An 18,430-nucleotide genomic window follows, 5' to 3' on the forward strand; every position below is an offset into this window, starting at 1 on the left:
GCTTTCTGCTCATAGAAAACGCTACTGCATATCAAATCAGTAGCTTCCTAAACTCACAGCCAGCCACCAGCCGGTGATCGAGATGTTTTGGCTTCACTTTTTAGGTATAGATATTATCTATACAACCAATGTGTTTATGATTAAATTAATAACATACAATTGTTTATCTTGCTTTTATTGTTGCTTATTTTGCTCTCGAAGTGCACCAGAGTGAAACATTTAACTTTAAAATGTAGCTAGCAAAAGGGTATGGTGAATAATCCTATATTTTTTCATATTGCATTACACATAGCAGAAAAAAATATGCAATGTCAGTTTTTTCCAACACTCTTGCAACCCTAATTTTTACCTTAGCAGGAATGTAGCACAGCATGAAAGTGAAAACAGTGCTCTGTTTATTTTAATGTGAAAGTGCAATAAAAATATGTTGTCACTAAAATCGTGATAAATAATTGTGATATCAATATTGGTCAAAATAATCGTGATTATCATTTTAGCCATAATCGTGCAGCCCTGCAGTAAAGGCTTCATTATTGAGTTCATACTGTAAGTGAATTTATCATTGTGATGATAATACTAATTTGGATGTTACTGGAGTAGCTGTGTAAAGTAATGAAATGCTTATGCATATAAATCAGAGGATATTACTGCATTAACACTACACCATATTCATACTACTTCCTATAGTGGATAGCTGCCTTTCAGGACCAGACAGCGCTGAAGCCACGACTCTTGGCCTGGATTACCACAACACTCCCACATAACTCTGAATGTGACTCAGTACGGCACAATTATAGACTATCAAACCATTTTATAGACTATCAAACCACATTATAAGCCAGATGACTTCAGCTTTCGGTTTCTGCTTAGGTTTGCACATGTGGTGCAGAATGTGTGGTCACAGATCAAGTGCATGAATTTCTATTTCAGTGTATTCTTGCATTATTGCTTTATTGAGTTATTCTATTGTGTTGATTCCCTAATTCAAATGTAATTTCACACTGTAGGTGATGAAAAATGCAATAATGAATTCCTCATAATAGAGTGTAAATAGATGACATCACCGTGCAGAACATGCTGCATTTAAAGCTGAACTAGTAACTAGTTAATCTCTGGTTTGACAGCTTTACTGTAGCAGAATTTGCATTAATTTTAATGTTCAGCTAGAAACCGTCCACATGATGAGTTTTTCATGAAAATCTGATAAAAAATGCAAACTGTGCAACATTCTAGGAATTCCCTAAGAGGCATTAGTCCTCTTCTAACCAGGCGTTATGACGGATAATAATCAGTCAATCTTTTCTCAGCACTAGATCTGTTAATATGAGTTCACATGTACTTTCATAAATTGCTGCATAGGGTATTTTACCATTAATCTGAGAATGAGTATTAGAATATCTTCTTATAGTAGTGCCCTGTCAAAGCTGCTCTACCTTTCAATGATGTGTTAAAGCTGCGTCTCATTGTGTATTTTCCCTCCTTGCAGGAGTTTTTTTGCAGTGGCATAAGTAGAGGTCTGGATCTAGTAGTTGTGCAGTGTGGGCTCTACAGGGACGTGGTTTATGGATGCTGGGACTATGAGCATAAGCGACAAAAGGGACTACATAGCAGACCTGGGAGGCAGCTTCACCGAGGATGCTCCTAGACCGCCAGTCCCGGGGGAAGAAGGCGAGCTGGTGTGCAGCGACGGACGCCAGTACGGCAACCTCGGCTTCTCCTCGAAGAGCGAGAGCCTCAAGTGTGAGGCGTCTGTGGCTACGCCCAGGCGGCCTGACCTGGACCTGGGTTACGAGCCGGAGGGAAGTGCCTCCCCTACACCACCCTACTTAAAGTGGGCAGAATCCCTTCACTCCCTCCTGGATGACCAAGATGGCATCCATCTGTTTAGGACGTTCCTCAAGCAGGAGGAGTGTGCGGACATGTTGGACTTCTGGTTTTTATGCAGTGGCTTCAAACTTGAAGCTAACGAGGGCAACGAGGAGAAGAAGGTCAAACTGGCGAAAGCTATCTATAAGAAATACATCCTGGACAACAATGGGATTGTTTCGCGACAGATTAAACCAGCTACGAAGTCCTTCATCAAAGACTGCGTCATGAGGCTACACATTGATCCTGCGATGTTTGACCAGGCTCAGACTGAGATCCAGACGATGATGGAGGAAAACACGTACCCCTTATTTCTTAAGTCTGACATCTATTTGGAATATACGCGAACGGGAGGAGAGAGCCCGAAGCTGTACAGCGATCAGAGCTCCGTTTCTGGGAATGGAAAGGGGCTGTCGGGTTATTTAGAGACTTTAAACGAAGACGAGGAATGGAGATGCGACCAGGAGCCGGAGGAGCAGCCCGAGTGCGACCCCACGCCGAGCAACCGGCTCACTCAGAAGCTGCTAATGGAGACGGCACCACAGCGCGTTGCCAGCAGCGCGAGGTTCCAGGACGGTCACGAGTACAGGTAAATCCTCCCCAGCAATCTAGAGAGCTTCACTTCAGCTCGAACCGCACAGCTTTTTCCTCTGCAAACTGCTGAATTAGAAATAAACCTGAAACCCCACAATACCATGAACGCAGCTTGAAGTTTGAGATGAAAAACAGAGTCTGAGTAGCGCAGGAGGAGACAGCTGAGAGGAGAGGAAGATTTACACCGCTGGTGAGATGTCAGAGGCTGCAGAAGTTAACTTGGTGTTAGAAGGTTGAAGTAGTGCTCTTGTTTTGTTCTTGTGGAGGTACTAGGGGAATCATGTTTTTACCATTGGGCAGGGTTTTGTAGGGAAATAGTTAAACATGATTTTGTTTAAGGAGGATCTTTCTGAAATGCCTCATCCTTGAAACTGTAATCTTTGCCCCACTCTTCCTCTTATTCGTCTGAATTTTAAATATGCATTTATTTCTTTTTTCCATAACAAAATTACTAGAGATCCCAAACTTGTCGATGATAATGTCGACTACTCTCAGCCATGAATATTGATTTGATTTGAGAGCTGTTCCTCTGGTTCTTCATCCACAAAAATGATAGTAACTCAGATGACAATCGTGTCAATTGCATTTTTAAAGAAAAACATTGCAACAGTGAACCATTGTAGTTTAACATTGAGTACACCCTCTTTTTGATATTATCCATTGCCATTAATATGCATTTGCTGTGAACTTCCCATTGCGCTACTTGAAATCAAAGACTATGTGCTCCTTAAAGGTAGTGATGCGATATGTTTCATACACTTTTGTATCAGAATCGATACAAAAGTAAAGTTTTATTTTTCCTAAATTGAAGTAGAACACTCAACTGGTTCAGTTTAGCAAATAACTCAACCTATCAATACAAACAGGTAGAAAGAAAAAATTTGTGATTTCTAGTGACCTTTTTTGCTGCAGTGCAAACGGTGTGTGGTTGTGTGCAGCAGCAGCAATGAAATAATTACCTCTCAGGTTTGAAATGCTTTTCATTCTCCGTGTGTGACGTCAAAGTAGATTCACCCAGATGTTATAATCTGCGCAATGCTAAATCTGCTGATGGCCTGCTGATACTGAGAAATAGTGCTGTCACGATATTGTAATTCCTAATTTTGATACAATACCTTGAAAAATAACAATTTTCGATACCACAGGGAATAATGGACACAACACTGAGGGAATGCAATTTTATATTTTTATTAAAAGATAAATAAAAGTGTGTGTGCCTGTATGTGTCAACTAGATGTCAAAGAGAAGAGAGAGCAGAAAGCGCAGCTGGTACCCGTGTATCGATACTGCAGAAAATGAGTATTGAAACCGTTTTAAATATTCAGTATCGATACTACTAACTAGAGGGCTGTACTCGGATTCAAATTCAATGTTGAGTTGTTCTTTTAGCATAAATGCAAAACAGAATGACCAGCGTCTATCCCGCTCCTTTTCTGTTTCTTCTTCTTCTTCTTTTTCTTCTTCTTTTTCTTCTTCTTTCATAACTGATTTGTTTGCGTTTTGTGGCTATTTGTGTTTCTTGCAGATCCAGTTAGTCTTCTTTTTAACCTAACGTCGGTGCTTTGCATAATTCTCACATAGTATACACTGACAAATGAGTCTGGCCTGAACATGTGCTTCTTACTCTCAGGTACTCAGTACATCCGGCACGTACATCACATGTGAATGTCTCTACTAGTTTAATGCATAGGACGGTTAGTTAAGAGCAAAAAAAAACCTGCTTTGTTTCTTTATTTTTTCATTTGAATGTAATGATCACAGAAGATGATTTTGACATGATGCCACAGTAGGAGAAGCACATGTGTAAATAATCACATTAATGATGTTTGAATTAGCTTTAGCTGCTTCAGTTTCAGGATGCTGGTATTGTGCATGCTGACTCACTGTCATGACACTTTGATATATAACAAATCCATCGTAACACCTGTATGATTTTTGTTTGTTCTGACTTTTGTAGACAAAGGTTGCTGTATGGATAGCTGTTTGGACTGTTAAGGGCATTTGCTTCGAATCTGTCTAAAGCTGAGCAGACACTGTGCGTTTTTATCGATCTTGTTTGTTTTGTTAACTCACGCCACACGTTTTAATCTGCCTTTCTGCGTGACCACAATCTACAATTTTTATGCTCACACTCTACAGATCTATTGACCGGCCATGACGTTGCTACCAACACTGAATGTAAACACAGAACCCCCTGGTCAGTCTTGTCCAGTGACAATTTCAATAAAGTTTATTAATAAGAGAGAGAGGCAGCATTACTTTGTGCAATTCTACTATGAGAGGAAAGTAAGAAGAAGATGCAGACAATGTGATGTCTGTTCTGCAGGGAAGTTCAGTTTTATATCACAGCAGCCTCAAGACTACAGATTTAGACCACGACATGTAGAATACTACTTTGATAACATTAAAGCAAGCTCACAGTTCATAACGGATCTTTTGACAGCAGCCACACGGGAAATTAGACAACCAACCAACATTTCTGACATGCCACGAATCCCTCCGCTCAGGGAAATTAATCAGGTGTGTGACCCCCCCTCAAACTGCACGTCAGATGACAACTGATCTGGCAGAAATTCAGCCCGATTCTAAAATTAGTTGGGGGGTGACCAATCCGGGGGCTAAAATTGGGCTTAATCCGTATGTTGTCAGCCCGGATTAATACACAGCAGCTGGTAGAACGACAGAGAGAAGATACACTGATTGACTCTCTGAATAATCTGACTGCGGATGCTCGTTCACTCTTCACTACATACGTGTGATCCTCCGGCATAAAAAAATTTAATCATGTTATACAAATTAAAAGTGGCTCCGCATTAGTTACATGCTTTCGATTGAAGTGTATTTTGCAAAATGAAAGTGTGACAATGAAAGATCAAATGAAAACACAACTCATTGCTCGCTACCACAACTAATGTCACTGCTGATTTAAAGCTTATTACATAATACGGTTACATCTGCAACTCAGGATTAAGGCCATCAAAAATATCCAATAACAACGTGTTAGGTGTCGTCGTTAAAAGATCGGAAGGGAACAACATGTACTGTCACTGTTGCAAACTCAAAAGGGGGATGCTAATGTGTGTGCTGCTATTGTTTTAGTACTGAAAATGACGTCACTGTGAGATGCTACAGAAACTTTCCCATATTTGACCTCTACTGCTACAGCACCAGTGTTATGAGGAGGGATCAGCTGACAGACGGACAAAGATAAGACCCTCTCTGTGACTAAAACACTGGACACAGAGCAGGACAGGCAGTGGAGACGGAGCAAATCCTGATTACAGTTTGGCCGGTTAGGACTGAACTAATATCAGACATACTGTAGCAGACTTCTGCGACCTTCTTCTTTTCTTTCTACGCTCTACTCTTTACGCTCTTTAGCTCTTGGCATGCAGCTTTTCTGGTTGATATCTGCAAAACACATGATGAACCAAATGCTAGTTTGTGTTTGATTTTTTTTTTCTTTGGAAAACATATCCAAAGGCAATTTTTGTTGGAGATCAATGTTTGCTTGAAATCTCCTCAAAAAATATAAGCGTTTTAATTAGAGAGTGAAACACAGTTTGGGGCGTATTTTCACATCATTATTTCAGCAATCAAGCATTTGGCTGGAATTACAGAAAGACCCGCTTCATTTTTAAAAAGCCTTTTAGGCAGCACCCGTTGGGTCTTTGTGAAACTCAATTTTGCATCAGTTGTGTCTGATGATCTCTTCAGAGACAGGCAACAAAAGACACATTAAATAGTCCTTCAGATCAGCTTTTAGGAATCAGATGACTTGAAAGAGAATGACCTATACATTCATTAATGTTTGGGGGGAGATTTTCGAAATGTGAACAGCTCAGTTTTGCTCTCGTTCGAGTAAGTTGTGCACTTCAAAGGCAAGTTTTCATCATCTTTGCAATATTAATGGAAGTTGTTGTTTCTCTTTTGAGGGTCCTTACAGTCTGCATGCTGGAATGAAGTTGAGACAGATATGGAATAACAATATGGATTGTGTTACTGCTATTAATGCCAATTTTTTTTAGAGAAACCTTCCTTTGGCCTTTGCATGTGTTTGACAGTTGACATGCGAGTGAGACAGGCAGGACAGAGGGAGAGAGAAGGGAATGGCATGTGGAAGTTTTGATTACACTGAGGGCAAGTGAGGACACCATTGCCAGCACCTTTCAAAAATGCTCATAGAAAACATGTTGGAGAAAACACAGCTATTTCTTAAACAGTTAATTAATTCAATAAAAATGTGTTCAGGCTGATGGGAAACCTGGTATTTTTGTTTCTCTTATTGCTGTTTTGTATTAAGAAATATATGCACTATATTGTTTTCGATGTGTGATATGCAAAAATAAGGATTAGTAAACATGTTACAGCACTGAACCATTTTTCAGTGATTGAAACTGTATTGCATTGTTTGTTATCATTTATTTGTGGTTATGAGACATAAATATTTCCGAAGTGGAAACGGTGAGCAGTGTTGCAGAACAGTTTTGCTCGAGGAATCATCTTTACTGTCTGAATTAATGTCTGCGTCTTTCCCTTTGTCATTTCCTTTCATTTCTCATCATCAGAAATGTTTCCACATATAATCCCGACTTCAAAACTCATTTTCCGTACACTTTTTATTTGTCCCAGCAGCGCCTCACCAACCTGGCACTGTAATTATTCGCTGCGGCTGAATGTAGATGCTAATGAAAATCAGTCGGTCACAAAGGTTTCATTTTGAACTCTGGGTGCTTCTGCATTCCAAACAGGGAGAAAGCTTCAGGGAATTCCAATTTGAATAAAAAGAGATGATGCCTAACATCTTTAATTCATGTGTACAAAGCCCTGCAAGAAGCGTGTTCAGGAAAGTCAATGGCTGAGAATGTAGAAGGTTGACAAATGAAGCTTTTCCCATATATCTGTAGACGCCTCAGAATAAGACCTGCGGTTAAACTCCACCGTTCAATACTCAGGTATTGAATCTGGTGTGTTCACAAAGGCTGTTGAAATACAAATCAAATATGGTGTAGCTAGCAAACGCCAGTATACTTTCTCTGGCTGTAGGTTTGTTTGGATTAAACAAAAGCAAGAGGAGTTGCAGGAAGTGGCAGAGCCCGAAAGGTTGACAAACTGTAGGCAATGGAGTATTAGAGGATGGGTGAGAGTCCTAAAACCCAGATATGAGTTAGCATTTTAGCACTTCCCATGGATTTTTTGAATGTTGTTTTTGGTTAAATGCCTGAAATAAGGTCTGTGAGATTTTAACGTTTTGATCTACGACATAAAATACGTCCGTAAACATCCCACTTGCGAATTTTGAGGCTTTTACGTGTCTTAAAAAAGGCGGTTGCTAACAAGTATATAAATGAGACTACAGGGGTTGTCGGAGACATTAAACATCATCACGCCAAACGTAGTCAGCCTTTACAGCCTCGTTGTGTTCAAACTCATGCCTACTCAAGCCTAACGTTGGCTTTGTGCTTCTGGGGATTGCATTTGTGCTTCAAAAACCATAAAAGTGGGGTTAATTTGTGAAGATTATCTTGCAAAATATCATAAACGTTTGTTTGCCACAGACCTTATTTTCTGTAATTATCCAAAAACCCAATGGAAAAATCCCATTGGCATTTTGTTGAGGGAACCAGGGCGATGCTAACTTCCTGGTTTGCAAACAAAAATACGTCATCCTACAGCACTCTGAGGTTGTGTGCACATTTTCGATGGTTGGCTGGCGTGGCTACTATAGCCTGACCAATGCTGGATTTTTCAGGCTGATATTGATATTTGTTAGTTTATAAAGATCTGATATATCAGATCATGTTTCTTAACTAAGGCATACTGTAGTTTTAATGGCTTTAAAGTGTGTTGCATAGAATACATCCTTTCTGGAGCATCAGCTCTCTCATAGCTTCTAACCAAACCAAAAGAGCAGACATGGAAGTCATTTGTTCTTAAATCACACACATAGTGAATAATCTTCTGGTATAGTGCTGAACTGAACCTTAGTGTTCTATAGCAGACAAACCGTGTACCTTCTTTGTTTACAAATGCTTTTTAATGAGCATGTCTATCACGTTATGATCTGTTCCTGTAAATCTTCTCAGCATTTCCTTCCTGTATTTCTTCATTTCTTCCAGGCATTCACCATGTCGGGAGCCCATCAACCCGTACTATATCAACACTGGTTTTGCTCTGGGTCCTGCTACCAGCGCCAACGATAGTGAGCAGCAGAGTATGTCCAGCGACGCAGACACCACCTCCCTCACCGACAGCAGTGTGTATGTATTTTATTATCTCACACACACACACACACACACACACACATTTCATGCTTAAAGTTGTTTTACCAGGTCATAAAGGCTATGCCAGGCTGCAATATTGGCTTGAACACAAGATTTCTATTAAATGATAGAGATCAAAAAGACCGAACCCAATACTACACAGTACTACAGTATTCCCAATTGTTATTACAAAGGAAGGCGTGTCATATAAGTTAGCATTGCTCAGAGACAGAGGGTTTAATTGGTTTCAGAATTGCACTTCTTGCCTGTGCTTGAACTTAAGGCCCCATCTGCTCATTAGCCAAAAAGCTCTTAGAATTGATCTCTAATGCTAATTAGGAATCCTAAAAACGCACTCTTAGCAGACATAAAACCACCTCTGATAGAAATGAAAATACTAACCTACTGACCTCTTTTGCAAATGTGACACACAAACCAGTTTTAAATGATCTTTAGAGCCACAGTTCTTAATTCAGGGTTGAACAAAGCAGAATTTGTCTCCTTGCACAGGTAACGTTCTTTGGGCACAAGCACTAGACCAAACGAGATGTTTTGTACCATCTGGGATCACTTGAGAGCAGGACTTATATTTCAGTCGAGTGTGCAGACCAGGCATGTGCTTGGCGAAAGACGATTTAAAAAAATAATGTTTTTTCTCGGTGCAAAGATGGCGCTGGGGAGTCATGCCAAAGAAACTTCAAAGCTTGCACAACTGGACAAAAATGTGTTTGAAGCTGAATGGATTAGAGGCAGTTATCAGCTAATTGGTCCAGAGCTTCCAGCACAGGAGAGCGTGAAACCCAGCATGACCAATACCACATGGAATTACAGACTGATGGATGTGTTAACATGTAACTGTAATCTGCCAGACCACTTGTGGTGCAGGAGGAGGGACACAATAAGCCTGTGAGAATGAGCTTGTCCCGCCGTACTGATTAATCAAGACTTACAAGGTGTTCGGTTTAGGCAGAAAAAAATGCGATAGAAAGCTTTCAACTTCAAAGCTTGCCTGTGTTGTTTATTCATGAGGATGTTTTATGAAAATGTCTTTGTTGTTAATTCCAGAGATGGGGTTCCACCCTACAGATACCGTAAACAGCATCGCCGGGAGATGCACGAAAGTGCCAAAGCAAATGGGCGAGTGCCACTACCTCATATTCCAGTGAGTTATTCATGGCTTCTCTCACTTTCCGCCTCTACACCTCTCTTTAACTGTCTATCTCTGCCTTATTTCTCCCCGCTGCACCGTTGGAGATGTGCATATTTAAGCCGTGCTGTGTCGCAGGGCCTGTGATGGAGTGTAAGAATAGCTGATGGTGAAAGAGGAGGCTGTCTAAATGTAGCTTGATGCTTTCCTAAGCTGTGAGCAGTGAAGCCTAGCAGACATGAAGCCTCCCCTGTGACAGCCTGATGCCTCCCTCTGCAGCTCACGCTGTCTCTTGGTAGGAAAACCCCGGCCCTAATTAGGCCTCGGAGTAAAGAGTCAAATTAAAACTCCCCTCATAGCATCCCATTAGGATGCATGGATCGACTGTATAGCACAGCACAAATCCCCGAAGCACAACTCTCACGTTTCCCTGCCCCAACAAATTAGTAATGACTTCATTCACTTCACTTCATTTGCAATAAGAAGATTGACAGGGCTTGTAGGTCTTTTTTTTTTTTTAAATGTCAGCTTGTTTTCCAACCTTTTTTTTTGTATAAACTGGTTCCAAATCAGGAGTTAACAGCTTTGAATTGTCATGATTGCTGTGCAATAACTCGTGCTATTCGGTGAGGAAATAAATGTCACTCATGTCCTCATCAAGGATGTTTCATGTATCATTTAAAATGACACTACAGTTGTTATCCTCCCTAGTTTATGTTCCCCAAAATTCTTTTGAAATGTAAAGTAAAACAAAAAGGTTGGTATCAAATCTAGGTTGAATTATTTTTGCTGTAGACATTCTTATCAAATGCATATAGTTAAGTTGTCATTAAAGCTTGCAAGGAGATGTGTTTTTAATGGGAAATGTTGCTCCAACCTTTATTTCAAAATCACACAGGAGGCATTGGTATGTAGCTGAGCCCTGATAGAATTTATAACAAGGGTTAATTATACATTCTCCATAATGTGGAAAAAATAAAAACAACACTATATCAGAAAGGATCAGCTTCAGCAGTAGTATCCAGTGGTAAAGTCTCGGTGCATGTTCATTGAAATTTAAATGTATTATCCTTTCTGATGTTTAACACTTGACACTGTCTACTTGAATGTTTCCTGCTTATGTTTATATATGCAGTATGTTATATAAAGATGGACGACGCGTCTCCACTTCATCCCACTGTACAAAAGTGAAGGCAAAATATCCCGGATACGGGAAATGCCATCTTGCACTTTTGGTGTCATTTGGCGACGGAGGAGTCTGTGCAGTAGAGATCGGAGGAACCGCAGTATCGAGGTCTAGAAATTCTAGAAATACATTCATGACCAAATTGACACATGTTCTATTACACAGACTTGTGATTTATGATTCAGAAACGTTATCAGCGTGTCTGCTGACACTGATATGAGCACACGTGACGGTCCAACACATTGCGTTGTCAGTGTAGATGTTGAACCAAAAAACTAAAAAGATCTGTATATACAGTCTATGTTTGAAACAGACAATCACGGTTATGGGAAGTTAAAGTTACATCTCCTCTCTCGTACAATTTCCAAGCCTCCGGCTGCGGCTACTTCACTCAGAGCAGCTGTCAATCATGACATCACACCCCCTTTTTTGTATCATCAAATAACTAATTAAAACCAAACTTATCAGGAAAATGAACACTTGAACATACGTCAGCGTGATAAGAACTGCCTAAAATGACAGAAACCATCTTTGGGGAAATTTATTTGACGTGTACTTTGACTTTTTAGTTTGTCCCATCCACTAACATGGGGGAGGCGGGATTAATGACCTATACTGCAGCCAGCCACCAGGGGGCGATCGATTTTGGCTTCACTTTTGGGGAGCTGTCATGTCGTCCATCTTTATATACAATCTATGGTCTCTTCACATGGTCACTGACAGGATGTAAAGGTGGTGAAACTGCTCGTATGGTGTTGACAGTGATGCCGCGGTGACAGAGAGTGCCTCACAGTTTGACGTTTCTTCCCCCAGCGCACAAACCGGATTCCAAAGGATATACACGTGGAGCCGGAAAGATTTGCTGCAGAGCTCATCAGCAGACTGGAGGGCGTACTGAGAGAGAGGGAGGCTCAGGAGAAGCTAGAGGAGCGACTGAAGAGAGTACGATTGGTATGTTCACTTTATTTTCTAAACCAGTGTCTTCTGTTAAAAGCACAAGCACATCCACTGTTTTGTTAATTTGGTTTAACGCGTAGGAGTTGCTGCAGTGGTTCACACTGGAGAGCTCTGTCTGTACACTAAATGACCTCTAACTAAATTTAACGGAGTCAGTCCAAGGAAGGAAAAGGAACATTCTAGTGATTTTGAGCTGCTTTTACTCAGTAAAGTTACACCTTCAAGTCATATGAGGCCATGTTGGCTTCTGGTGACACCGACTGAATAATAATACTGGCCAAATGGAAAAGAAAATTGAAGTGTGGATCCATCACGGTTATTTTTATGCCTCCGTGCTGGAGGCAGCCATGGCCAGAGGCATAATGTTTTTGGGTTGTCCGTCCACGTCCCATTCTCAAGAACGCAATATCTCAGGAATGCCTTAACCAAATGTCTTCAAATTTGGCATAAATATCCACTTGGACTCAAGGATGGGTTTGGTGGTCAAAGGTCAAGGTCACTGTGACCCCAACAAAATATATTTTTGGCCACAACTCAAGAATAATTCATATGCTAATTATGACAATTTCACACAAATGTCTAATAGAATAAAATGATGAAGTGTTGACATGGATGTAAACTGCAACGTGACTGGCGGTAATTATAATTTAGCGGATTTGTCAATTTAGTCTCCCAATTATTTTCTAGATGTTATCGTCAAAATGTCAGAAAATAGCGAAAAATGCTTATTCTAATTCCCAGAACCCACGGTATCTTCACATTCCTTATTACTAACAGTACAAAAACCTAAAGATATTCAGTTTACTATCATATGTAACAAAGAAAAAAGCACACTTGACAAACTTGAATCAGAGAATTTGTGGCATTTTGATGAAGAATGACTGAATCGATTATCAAAACAGTTGCAGATGAATTTTCTATCAACCATCTAATCAATTAATTTATTAATCAACTGCTGCTCTAGAGCAGTTTGTATTATATTGGCAACATTTATATTGAATATTAAATTTAAATCCTGCTATACATTTTGCAAATGCCTGGTTAAGCTTTTTTTTAAGTGAACATGTTCAGGTTATGAGGATTTTAAATCCTCATTCCACAAATCTCTTTTTTTCACCTGAATAATTTACTTAAGCAAAAGAAATAAATTATGACCATAGGTAGTGTATTGAAAAGCAGACCAGTAGTATCAGTATCAGTAATGTGTGCCTGATACCACCAAAGCCCATTTCTGAGCCAGGAAGCGAGATGTGTGTCTGGCCGTTGGGCTTAAAGTTTTCCGTAACAAAGGAGACTTAAATCCGTCTGGCCTTAATGAAATTAATGAGGCCAGCTTTTTGAATGGGGAATAAAAAAACAATATGAATCACTTGGAGAGTTCCATGCTTGGCCTGTCAGCGATCTGGCTTTGTCGATGAATCAGATGGAGCACCTGCACACTCTGCCACTTTTAAGCCTGGAACAGCGTGCCGTCCGTTTGATGTCACTTGAACGGTGATGAAATGGTTGCTGCTACCACAAATGAAATCTCTCTCAGTACACAGACCCAAGTACTAAGTCTCAAGACAGACAATCTATGTGGTTTGGCCCTGAAAGGAGAGAAGCTGCCATCGCATAGCTCAAGGTTTGCTTTATTAAACCCGGAGGCAAGCATGAAATGACTGCCTCCATCAAGTGATACTCAAGTGAGCATCTAGAAAAGCCATAATATCAGGGGTATCAAAAATGATGTGATTATAATGCATGAAACATAATGGTTAAAAATGGATTTTATCATTTAATGGCTGTGAGGAAAAGGTCCACATGATTTCATGAGGATGTGAGTAACTTATTGCCACAGCTCTGTCACGCAGTCTGCTAAGAATGAAATTATGGCTTCACTTAACGTAATGTTTTTTTGAACAATGGACCGTGTGGCTAAGCTATGCAGAGGATAACTCACAGCAGCATGCTGTTCATGAAAATAATTCAATGGCTACAGGCTCATGTGAGCATGATGGTCATCGCTTGTCTGAATCGGATTTTTATTTGGTGTTAAAGGGTAACTTCGGTATTTTTTTACCTGGACCCTATTTTCCTATGTTTTTGTGTCTTAGTGACAAATTGGGACAACTATTTTTTAAATTGGTCCTGAAACGAGCTGCGAGGGCAAGTGAGCAGCATCTATGTAACGTTACATCACTAAAAGTGCTTGTTTTTGCTGCTGCCAGGCTCAGATTGTTATTGTAATTGACCTTTCACTTGATCCGGTCTGTTTGTTATTGTGTCTCAAGGAGAAGTCTCGTTGTGAAATCTGAATATCCGTATACTCTGGCTCAAAGAAATACTATATGTGTGGCCATCAAATTCAAAGACCTCATCCACATTGTGGAAATCATCTAAATATTCAGCCATGACATTGAAAATATTTGAGATAACACTAAGCTACGCTTTCTGTACTCCAACACAACGAACTCTGCACCATGGATGTATTCCACTATTCCACCGCTGTCTTCCGGCAAAACGTCACTTCGCCAGATTTCACGACGAGACTTCTCCTTGAGTGAGACTCTTTCCATAATGTTGTCAGACACTTTTAATAACAATCAGAGCCTGGCATGGCAAAAACAAGCACTTCTATTGGACGTAAATGATGGTGCCAGCTTGCCCCAATAACACCATGTTGTAGCCCGTGAGCAGCTGAAGTCTGCAGCGCTCTCCCTCAATACTGGACCAGTTTCAGAAATGGTTGACCCTATTAGTCAGTTAGACACAAAGACATGGGAAAATATGGTCCAGGTTGAAAAATACCAAAGTTACCCTTTAACAAGATAGCAGAGCATACAACCATGTACACTATCAGTCCTTACAAGGAGAGGCATGTTATTGTATAATTGAGCTACTGTAGACTGTTATCAGTAAATCCCCATCCACCACCTGAGCTAACTTGTAGAATGTCAAATATCTGCCGTTGTTTGCCAAGGATTTTCATTTCCAAATGGAAAAGAGGGAGCCGGTGGGAAAAACTTGCTCATATGAAGACGTCATGGTTCCATGAATAACTTCCAGTGGGCTCAGCTAACACGGAGATCTGGATCTGGTGCAGAGATACAAAGACGCATCAATTATTAAAATCATGCCAGGAAATGTTTGGCTGCATACGGCATCTTTTACAATATCTCTGAATTAAAGGAGGAGTGGGTATAGGGAAGATGTGTTTATGTAGGCGCAGGATGAGATAAGACACTCTTTTATGTTTTCATTACAACAGTTATTGCAAATGGATGGTGAAGCCAGGACAATAGTAAACTCAGATGGTTTGGCATGTTCACAATTGAAGGTTTATTTAATTATCAACATAACTGACATAAAGTGAAGCACCTACTTACTGTTGTCCTCCTCAGAATCAGAATCAGAAATACTTAATTGATCCCCGAGGGGAAATTGAGACGTTACAGTTGCGTTTATCTAAACATAAAGACGTAAGAAAATAGAAATAAAGGAGTAAGTAACATGTAAATTATGTACATAATGCTAAAATATTATACATAATGCTACAGTATAAACACATTATCTGTAAAGAAATATAAGTAATCAAATTAAAAAATAATTAATGAGAATATAAGAAATATGAAACTTGCACAAATATTTGCATTAAGACGTGCAATATATAACAAATAACCACAGTGCATATAAGTAAATACAACATGCTGAGAAGTGGGATCTATTAAGTGTGTTAAATATAAATGCAAGAATGGTGTAAATAAGAATTATAAGAGTATTTCTTGAATGTACAGTATAAATGCAGTATTATTGACAGGGTATTGCACAGTTGAATTATTGCACAAATTATTGTACAGTTTGTTCTCTTATCTTTTTTTCTGATGGTTCAAATCTTGATGTGGAAAACTGCTGAGTAGAATTTCCACCTTTTGCAGATTTAGTTATTCATGTTGTGTGTTATGTTAAAATATATGTAATGTATATATAAATATAAAATATTTAGCGATACAATTAATTATGTGTCAAATGTGCATCTCCAGTAGGAAAATATTGGGTTTAGGATTTAATTTATTTAACATGTTTGCATTAATGGTAGCATGAGGTCCTCCTAGTGCTATAAGGATTACAACCTGACCATTACTAGTTTGGGATGACTGCATACTCCATCCACTGCTGTGTTTTATTTCATCGCTGCACATCCTCCACTCCCTACACTGCCTGCCTGCTTATCAAAAGCTATTGTGAATGCCTGCAGCACCCCACCCCATAATTCCCCCTGGAGCAGATTCTGTCAGAGCGAGATTTTGTCCCAGTCACTCAGCGGAAGCTGTGTCGGTTGCACTCGTCCTTCACATTAAACAACAGAAATGTGCTGCGTACATGCATAGCACCCTCGAATCTGACCGATACTGTTTGAATTTCTTGGTTTGTCTCCAAACCTCTGCAGTAAGAATGAGAAGACACATAATAGCATGTGGTGAAAATCTGCCATCTGCAGGTTGAAATAAGTACAACATGTGCACACTTGTGAAAAAAAGTCCTCAGTTGTGTCAAATGTGTTGTTAAAAAAAATAAAATGTATATAGATACTGTATGTTTTATATGGCTTTGTTTTATCAAAGTGTTGGATGTAATATACTTCAGATATTCATTCATACCCGCTCTTTATAACCTAGATTTTTTTTCTCCAGATTGTTATCCCAGATTACATTTTGTCCTCTAAATGATGTTTTGCTTTGTGTGTGTGTGTGTGTGTGTGTGTGTGTTTTTGTTCTAAAGGAAGAAGAAGGCGATGAAGTTGTGTCCACCGCAGCAGCGTTATCCAGTCACAGGTTCCCCCCTGGTGCTTATCAGCAGCATTACAACTCACGCTATGCTGACAACACCTACAGTGGTCCTCCTCTGAGAGACGCTCACGAGGAGAACCCCGAGAGCATCCTGGACGACCACGTCCAGCGAGTCATGAAGACTCCCGGCTGCCAGTCGCCGGGCACGGGCCGTCACTCTCCCAAGTCGCGCTCGCCAGATGGTGGCGTCCCAGGGGGCAAAGGGACGGGACTTGGAATGGCGCAGGCTAAACATCCATCCAGGCACGGCCTCAAGGGAGACGGCAACCACTTGTACCACCACAAACACATGCACCACATCCACCACGCAGGCGTCGGGAAGCCCAAAGAGCAGGCGGAGGCTGAGGCGGCCATGCGTGCGCACGGCAGCTTACCTTGGAGCACGGAGACGAGTCATTATGGATCAAAGTCTCGCAGCTACGCAGACGGCATGGGATCCAACCCCATGGAGCACACAGGGTATAGGTACGCATTAGTTTCCTCTTTCTCATAAATGCACCCAAAATGCTTTTTTTGCTTACCAGTTGTTTTCTTCCATCATACAGTAGCAAAGGTGTCACACAGTGTAAAAGGGCGTTCAAGAAAGGTGAGGAAGTGCGGCCTTATGACATGCCGGCGCCTGCAGAGGAGATGGAGAAAAACCAGAAGATCCTTTTGTGGCTGATGGAAGGACAGAAAGAAATGGTTCAACATAAGAGGAGCCCATACGGGTCAGTGATGACAGTTAACTCTTGTTAAGAGTTGTTAAAGGGCGGCTCCATTATTATTATTATTTTAATTTGAGGTTTTATATCATTCTATAGCTTCACAGTAGTGTTCCTTATGTATTCAAATCTGAACATTCAAATTTTGGTGAGAGTATGTTTTAGAGTCAAAATGCTATTTTTCCAAGCCCTTCTAAAAGCATTTTTCCCACCTGATCTGACGTAGGTTTCTGCACGATGATGCTGCTACATGTACAGCCTTATAGTCAGTGTATTGCCCTTTAAGAGTAAGCACTGACTAACAAAGAGGAAAAAGGCACTCTCTTTGAATACTCTTTGTTTAGTTTGTTGGTATTCATAAAGTCATGACTTGACATTTTAGGAGCACCACTGGGTCCAAGAGGACCACAGGCCACGAGGCCCAGCTGCGGAACAACGTGCAGCCGTCTCACCCTTTCATCCAGGATCCCACCATGCCCCCAAATCCAGCTCCCAGCCCCCTCATCCAGCTGGAGGAGGTGCGCCGGCGGCTTGAGGAGGAGAAGATTAAGTCTGGGACTGTCCAACCCAAGCAACGGTGAGTGGACGGACATGTCCCATCACCACGGTTATCTGTCCAGCTAATCAGTGCCGTTTTTCAACTAAATCTATTTAAAGTGGCAGTAGGCAGTATATATTTTTGGCATCATTGGGCAAAAAAATCCATAATAACCTTTTAGCATATTGTAATTCAAGTGTTCTGAGAGAACTCTAGACTTCTGCACCTCATCATGGCTCTGTTTTCAGGTTTTAAAAAACATTTGACAGCTAAACTGTGCACTACAAGATGATTCTGAAAACATCTGAGGAGAGAAATAGGCATTAACGTAACATAATATTGAATC

At 40.5% G+C, this 18,430-nt stretch overlaps 1 protein-coding gene across 4 annotated transcripts in view; it reads left to right on the plus strand.

The window, feature by feature from the left end:
* The window catches only part of axin1 (axin 1), a 44,319-nt gene that overhangs the window by 18,424 nt on the left and 7,465 nt on the right, over positions 1–18,430 (plus strand). For all 4 annotated transcript variants that reach the window (XM_037792380.1, XM_037792378.1, XM_037792377.1 and 1 more), the window contains 7 exons: positions 1,487–2,455; positions 8,580–8,720; positions 9,789–9,885; positions 11,870–12,007; positions 16,775–17,307; positions 17,388–17,552; positions 17,929–18,123. In XM_037792380.1, the coding sequence (XP_037648308.1) occupies positions 1,563–2,455; positions 8,580–8,720; positions 9,789–9,885; positions 11,870–12,007; positions 16,775–17,307; positions 17,388–17,552; positions 17,929–18,123 (2,162 nt within the window). In that variant the 5' untranslated portion in view covers positions 1,487–1,562. The remainder of the gene's footprint in view (positions 1–1,486; positions 2,456–8,579; positions 8,721–9,788; positions 9,886–11,869; positions 12,008–16,774; positions 17,308–17,387; positions 17,553–17,928; positions 18,124–18,430) is intronic.

Source organism: Sebastes umbrosus, chromosome 14 (genome assembly GCF_015220745.1).
Source record: "Sebastes umbrosus isolate fSebUmb1 chromosome 14, fSebUmb1.pri, whole genome shotgun sequence".
In the NCBI taxonomy this organism is placed as follows: domain Eukaryota; kingdom Metazoa; phylum Chordata; class Actinopteri; order Perciformes; family Sebastidae; genus Sebastes; species Sebastes umbrosus.